We start from the raw sequence: 7,754 nt of genomic DNA on the forward strand, positions 1-7,754 counted from the left end.
CATACTTACACTCCTGCTCACACAGATGTCCCATGATTTCCAGCCAGGCTGGCTGTGGTCTGTCTAGTGCATGAGAAAAGCCTTTAAATTGAAATACAGGGGCACCTGGGTGGCTCAGTCGGTTGAACGTCCTACTCTTGACTTCGGCTCAGGTCACGACCTCACAGTTCATGAGATTGAGCCCTGCGTCGGGCTGTGCGCTGACAGCACAGAGCCTGCTTGGGATCCTCTCTCTCTCCCTCTCTCCCTGCCCTGCCCCCGTTCATGCACGCTTGTGCTTTCTTTAAATAGATAAATAAAGATTAAAAAAAACCTTAAATACGAACTGAGTGTTTGCTTTGTGCACCAACCAGGCCATTGGGTGGAGATTTGAGCTTTTATTTCTGGCATTGGATAGACAGAGGCGCATCCTTGAGCGTCGTTGGCATTGTCCACATCACGTGCGCCGGCTGGGTGGTGGGTGCAGCACGGTCGGTCACCTGGGGCCCCCGCCCCGGGACGCTCCGTGTGTCACCTTCCCACTCCACGATCCTTTAAGGCAAGTTTCCACATCGCGTCTGCTTCTGCATCCCACTGCTGAGTCTGCATCTGCTGTTTCTGCTTTGTCCTGGGTCAACCCAGGTGACAGATCCCCGTGTCGGGGATTTCCAGGAAAAAAATCCATCACGGTGTGGGCTGTGGCTATGGCGGGATGGGGAGCTGGGGGTGTTCAGCCTTTCCAGGAATGCTATTGTGCTTGATTGGAATGATCCAGAAGGAGGAATTTGGGCCAGTGGCCACAAGTACAGCGAGGCAAGCGCCAGCCCAGCACAGAGAGGGCCGCAGCTGCCCTGGGTGATGGATGGAGAGCCCCGGGGCAGGGGAAGGGAGGGGGGACCACCTGGACTCTGACACAAGGTCCGTCCTTGGCCAACCGCCTGTCACCTGAGCCTCAGCCTCCTGATCAGCACGCAGGGCCGTGGTGCAGGAGCGGGCACCTAGTGCTGCCGTGGGGGTCAAGTGAGGTCATATCCACACAGCTCTGGGCTGGGCCAGGTCCCTCCTCTTTTGCCCCTTCCCCTTCCTGTCTACTCCGTGCAAACATGGGAGTGTCCCAGGCTAGCCGGGTGGCACGTGGCAGGGGTGGGGGACCGCGGCTCACTTGCATGACGATGAGGCAAGCATTCGATAAGGTGAATCGTCCGTTCAACGTGGAAAGAAAGACCTGTCTTCAGAAGAAAGCTGGTAAAAAGGCACAAGGTGTGGGTCACTAAGTCACGGCCTCTCCGCACAGGGTTGAGAGGGACAGGCCAGGTGCCCCCGAAAGAAGCCGGTCTCTGCTCTGGCACTCTGGTTTTGTTCCCACTTTGCAAAGCACTGGGCTGCATACTTTTTTTAACTTAAAAAAAAATTTATTTGTTTTGAGAGAGACAAAGCATCCAAGTGGGAGAGGAGCAGAGAGCCAGCAACAAAGAGAGGGAGAGAGAGAGGGGGAGGGAGAGAGAATCCCAAGCAGGCTCCACACTGTCATCGCAGAGCCCAGCTCAGGGCTTGAACTCACCAACCTCGAGATCCCGACCTGAGCCGAAACCAAGAGTCGGACGCTTAACCGACTGAGTCTCGTAGGCGCCTCTGGATAATTTTTTACATTCTTAAACCATGGTGGGGTGGGGGGTTTTCCAAGGAAGTCTGGGAGGAAGGAAGACACGAGTCCGTATGGTAAGGAGGACAGGAGGTCTGACCCGACCGTGGGCTTGTGTTCCAGGTGTCTCCGTGTGAGCGGTGCCGCTGCGAAGCCAACGGAGAGGTGCTGTGCACAGTGTCCGCGTGTCCACAGACGGAGTGTGTGGACCCCGTGTACGAGCCTGACCAGTGCTGCCCCATCTGCAAAAATGGTAAGCGAGACGCCCGTCGACGGGGCCGCGTCCTGCACGTGTTTACCGCCTGCTTCGTGGTCCGTGAAACACAAAGCTGCGTGCATGAGTGAGTTGGGATGTGTGTCCACGCACCCTCGCGGGCCCAGCACGTGACCGCTGGCCCCAGGGGACAGTCAGGAGGCGTGCTGTCTCTAGTTGGGGTCGGCCCCGTGTTCTAGGTCATCGAGAAGTGCTTTGTGGAGAATTTCGATTTCCAGAGTGAGGAGAGTCGTTCATTTTAATTTAACTTTGTTTGTTCTTGCAAAGCAGTTTCTCTCCTTCCAAGACAAATCAAACAGGCCGGCCGGGCTCATTTGCTTTTCATTACTAAGTGAATTAAACCGAGAGCATAATTGAATATTTTTCATAAGTAAATCAGGCAGGAAGAGAAACCCCCTCTCCGGTGAGAGCCCGTGGTAGATCAAAAGCCTCATCTGGTTTACGGAGAAGAAACGGCAGGATGTCCTTGATCATAATTTATGAAGGGACAGCGTTTCCTCATCCTGAATAACGAGAAGTACTTTGTACCCGAAGTACTGAGCGCCGTTCTGGGCGCCGCACTGGAAGGGGGGATGTGACAGGAGGGTGTTCCCAGGGGGAGTGGGCCGAAGAGAGATGGCTCAAGAGGACAGCGTGGTAAAGCCGTTGAGCTGGAAGTGAGCGGACTCTGGCTTCATGACCACATCTTCGTGAGTTCGAGTCCCGCCCCTGCGAGAGGACTCCAGTGATGTCTGCAGGGCCCCGGGGCGTGGCCTGAGCGTTTCAGGGGAGGGGCGTCGCTCTGGGGTTGTAGGCCCGAGATGGAAGCTGTGCGATGCGGGCTTTGCAGGTGGCCGGTGGTTACACGGGGCTGTTGCTGGTGTTTGAGACGATGCTCAGGTTCTGCAGTTGTGCCAGTCAAAACCGCCTGGGTGGTGGGGCGCCGCGATGCCCTTCGCGAGGTAGACGCAGGTACCGGACTTCACCACCATGATACACGTGCAGGAGAGGGAGTCGAGTTTCTGGGGAAGAAGGATAGTCCAGGAAGACCAAGCTCGCTGTGTTTGGGGTGGAAAGGGCCACCCTGTGGAGGCGTGGTTTGCACGGCCTTTTGAACGTAAGCGGACAGCGTTAGAGCTCTTGCAGAGCGCGCTTTCCATGGGGTCGCGGTTCTGCGTGTATTAATCGTGAAGAACGAAAACCACAGGACATGATGCCACGAGATTCCATGCGATCGAGCGGGAGGGGGGGCGTTTGAGCACAGACTAAGCTCTTTTTGCAAAATCAGGTCACACGGACAGCTGCGGGGTGGGAAGGGCATCAGTGTGGCTTTCTCTGCTAGGGTCTGTTAGAACCGGCTGGAATGGAGTCGGGGTGGGGAAGGAGAGGCTGCTAGAGAGGCTGGCGGCCCTTGCTGGGGTGTGGAGTGAAGGAAACCTGCAGAGGCGTGGGTCGGTGCCTGGGGTCCGTCGGAGATGAGGGTGGCTCATCTCTAGGCTGCGGCACCAGCTCAGGGGCTGGGTGCAGGGCTGTGTACTGCACAAGTAACCTCTTGTTGAGTCAGTGCTGTTTAGTGATTGATTTAAATATGGGTTGCCCACAGATCTGGTATCTTAAGTATCTAAGATACTGTTATTTCTCTTGCCACGCACGATCAGAAACAAAGTTTTGGAGTTTGATAGGGAATGTTGGGATGTTTCTGAAAGATGAGAAGATGGGATTTCAATCTCTGAGGAATTTTCAATCCCTGAAACTTAAAAAAAAAAAAAGTTTATTTAAAGGCGCCTGGGTGGGTCAGTCAGTTAGGCATCCGACTTCAGCTCAGGTCATGATCTCTCAGTTCATGAATTTGAGCCCTGTGTCAGGCTCACTGCCATCAGCACAGAGCCTGCTTTGGATCCTCTGTCTCCCTCTCTCTTCACTCCTCCCCTGCTCACGTGCTCTCTCTCTCTCTCTCTCTCTCTCTCTGTCTCTCAAAAATAAACACATTAAAAAATGTTTATTTTGACAGGGAAAGAGAGTACACATGGGCACATGAGCGAGTAAGGGGCAGAGAGAGAGAGAGAGAGAGAGAGAGAGAATCCCAAGCAGGCTCCGCGCTGTCAGCACAGAGCCCGACTTGGGGCTTGATCCCACGAACTGTGAGATCATGATCTGAGCTGAAATCAAGAGTCGGATGCTGAATTCACCCACTGAGCCACCCAGACACTCCATCCAATCCATGAAACTGTATAAAGGTTTAAAACTATTTATAATGGCACAACGAACAGGTGTATACCTTTCACGATATTTACCTATGGCTAACGTTTTGCCATTTTGCTGTATCTCTTTTGACCTCTGTCTTTATCCCTGCTTTTCCCCATGTCTGTCTGTAACCCCATGCCTTCCATACATCTCCTACTTTGTTCTTTCCCATAATGTACGCTGGAGACCTTCTATTTATGCCATCACCAGCATGAAGCCTACTGAGTAAAGTCCAAGATCTTTCTTTGCAGTTCTTCTTACTCTTAGGATTTATCCCGGTTAGGTATAGAGTCAGAGAACTATCTTTAGAAATTATCTTTTTTCAGGGGGCGCCTGGGGGGCTCAGTCGGTTAAGCGTCCAACTTCGCCTCAGGTCGTGATCTTGCAGTCCGTGGGTTCGAGCCCCAGCCTTGGGCTCTGTGCTGACAACTCAGAGCCTGGAGCCTGTTTCAGATTCTGTGTGTCTCTCTTTCTCTGCTCTTCCCCTGCTTGCATCTGTCTCTCTCTCTCTCTCCCAAAATAATAAATACGCATTAAACAAAAGAAATTCTCTTTTTTTTCATCTCCATGACATGGATTTTAATTTTTTTTAATGTTTGTTTTGTTTTTGAGACCGAGAGAGACAGAGCATGAGCAGGGGAGGGGCAGAGAGAGAGAGGGAGACCCAGAATCTGAAGCAGGCTCCAGTCTCCCAGCTGTCAGCACAGACCCCGACGCGGGGCTCGAACCCACAAACCGTGAGATCATGACCTGAGCCAAAGTCGGATGCTTAACTGACTGAGCCCCCCAGGTGCCCCTTTGACATGGATTTTATAACTGGAAGTTTGTACCTCTGGAACCCCTTCACCTATCCCTCCCAACTCCCCACCCCGCCCCTGTGGCAGTCACAGTGTGTTCTTGAACCAATTCCTTATTGGTGTGCGTATGTTAAAATTTGAAGGATTCTTACTTTGAGAGACAGCATGGAATGGAATAAAGCAGGATTTGGGGATGGTATATTCGAGAGTCTTAGAAGGAGCAGAAATACGCTTTTTAAAACCGGATTCAAGAAGGATTACAGATTCTAGAAGGATTTGTATTAAAAGGTTTTGATCCAATTATGTCAGAACATCAACAGCTTTTTTATTTTCAGGCGTACAAGTAGGAAGAAATTTAAATGTGCCTGATCATATAAACGCTAGGAAGGTTTGCTACACCATATTCTCCAGATAGAATGTGGTTTTTCAGCCGCCAATGGCCATAGGGTATTCTGACCTTCACAGATTAAATGGCGTTTGACATTCCTAGCAAAAACTTGACTTGAGAATTGAAGAGTTTCTAGTGAGCATGAGTTCTCTGTAATCAATGACCGAGATTAGTGAATAATTTAGAGTTCATCCCTGCCACGCACACACATAAAACAATGGTTTTGTAAGAAAAAATTACACGTGGAATCCCAGATTCTAGGACATCAAAAACAATGCGTGGGGCTCCCAGGTGGCTCAGTCGGTTGAGCATCTGACTTCGACTCAGGTCATGATCTGATGGTTTGTGAGTACGAGCCCCGCATCAGGCTCTGCGCTGACAGCTCAGAGCCTACTTAGGATCCTCTCTTCCCTTTTCTGCCCTTCCCCCGCTTGCCCCTCCCCCGCAAAAATAAACATTAAAAAATACATTAAAAAACCAGCGCCTTATACAAAATTCAATGCTTGGATAGACATAGCTTGGATGGAATAAGGAAGGTTTTAAGTCTTGATCTCCGTAAACAGGCCTTTACTCTGCATACTCTAATGTTTTGACCTATCGCCTTAAATACCTCCTTCTCCCGACAGAAGGAGAATTACAGTTGAGTTGCAAGCTGTCAAAGTCACTTGCGTCAAGGGAGCAAAAGTTTGAAACCTGGAATGCATGGGGTATAAATAAATGATCACAAATCAAGTGCACTTAATGTATTCACTTTGGTGACTTGTGTAGATCAATCTTCCAAGGATTTTCTTTTGATAAAATGGTTTGGGTGGCACTGCGTTTTTTTCTCCCCCCTTTTCGCAGTGATACAAACAGTGAATATTATTTATACGGACTTTCAAGATGTCAGGTGTGCTCTGGTAACAGGCGCACTTCACAGATGAGGTTCACAGCACTCGTTCCAGTAAAGCCCCTTTGTCTCAGACACTTGCCACATTGGAGATCGGGAGACTCTGTTCTGCACCTGTGTGCTCCCCTACATGCATGCAAGTGGGGCATGACCTTGACTCTGGGCCTTGTTAGGATCAGCTCTGATGGTCTGAAGGGGAAGAACATATCCGAGGTAGTACAACGCACTTCCAAGAGCATAAGGCCCTGAGTACAAAGGTGGTATATCTCGCTGGAGTATCTGTGCTTCTGACAATACAGTTGATCCTTGACTGACACAGGTTTAAACTGTGGGTCCACTTGCATACAGATGTTTTCCCAGTAAACATAGGACAGTTCTATAAATGTGTTTTTGCTTCCTCGTGATTTTCTTAACATTTTCTCTTCTCCAGCTAACTTCAGGAGTATGACATTCAATACATACAGCATACAAAATATGTGTTAATCAACTCCTTGTGTGATCTATCAGTAAGACTTCTGGTCAACTCGTAGGCTGTGAGTGGTGAAGTTTTGGGGGGGAGTCAAAAGTCATACAGAGATTTGTGACTGCACAGGGGTCAGTGCCCTAAACCCCTGCACTGTTCCAGGGTTGACTAGTGTTTTGCAACCGTATTTCCGTGAGAAAATAAATATGGCTTTTGGGGGGGAAGGAAATGAAAACTTTTATAAAATTTTTAAGAAAAATACTGAGACTTTAAATGATTGGAGGCACTTTTGTGAAAATGTTGTGAGAAGCACTAAGAATTAGTTTTTTTTTTTTTTTCTCCCATGTATTTCAGAGAGTAGGAAAAGATCTTGATTAAACCGCATGTAGTGAGTTGGACAGAACTGAATGGTGTGTGTGTGTGTGTGTGTGTGTGTGTGAGAGAGAGAGAGAGAGAGAGAGAGAGATACTCATACCAAGATCCTTCTCACAAGGAAAAACTTACTATCATTTGGCCTCACCATTGAATCTTTCCAAAATCTTTACCAAAAAAATAACACCAATCTCATGGAAATACTTTTAAAGTGTTTCACTATTTAAAGATAAATGATTTTGTCCATAAAAAATATAAAGGAAACTACAAGTATCGGAATTAATACTTGATACGGAGTTGTTGTACAAAATAAATATGTAAAAATCAGTGGTATTTCTATATACCAGCAGCAAATAGAAATGAATTAAAAGGTAGTCTTTCAAGTAACATCATGAATATTAAATACCTAGAAGTAAATCTAACACAATATGGCAAGATTGCCATGGTTAAAAATATTTTTTTAGGGGCGCCTGGGTGGCTCAGTTGGTTAAGCATCTGACTTTGGCTCTGCGGTTCATGAGTTCGAGCCCCGCGTCAGGCTCTGTGCTGAAAGGTCAGAGCTGGGAGCCTGCTTCAGATTCTGTGTCTCCTTCTCTCTCTGCCCCTCTCTGACTTGTGTTCTGTCTCTCTCTGGGTCTCTCAAAAATAAACGTTAACCCTCTCTCTCTGCTCCTCCCCCATTCATGCTCTGTCTCTCTCTGTCCCAAAAATAAATAAAGCGTTGAAA

The 7,754-nt window shown here is 48.8% G+C and overlaps 1 protein-coding gene across 1 annotated transcript in view; it reads left to right on the plus strand.

The window, feature by feature from the left end:
• VWC2 (von Willebrand factor C domain containing 2) overlaps positions 1-7,754 on the plus strand; it is a gene marked incomplete at its 5' end in the record, with an annotated part of 123,339 nt that overhangs the window by 21,434 nt on the left and 94,151 nt on the right. The window contains one exon of the mRNA XM_040455084.1: positions 1,745-1,874. Coding sequence (XP_040311018.1) covers positions 1,745-1,874 — 130 coding nt within the window. The remainder of the gene's footprint in view (positions 1-1,744; positions 1,875-7,754) is intronic.

This window comes from Herpailurus yagouaroundi, unplaced genomic scaffold (genome assembly GCF_014898765.1).
Source record: "Herpailurus yagouaroundi ecotype Mexico unplaced genomic scaffold, PumYag 214, whole genome shotgun sequence".
NCBI lineage: Eukaryota > Metazoa > Chordata > Mammalia > Carnivora > Felidae > Herpailurus > Herpailurus yagouaroundi.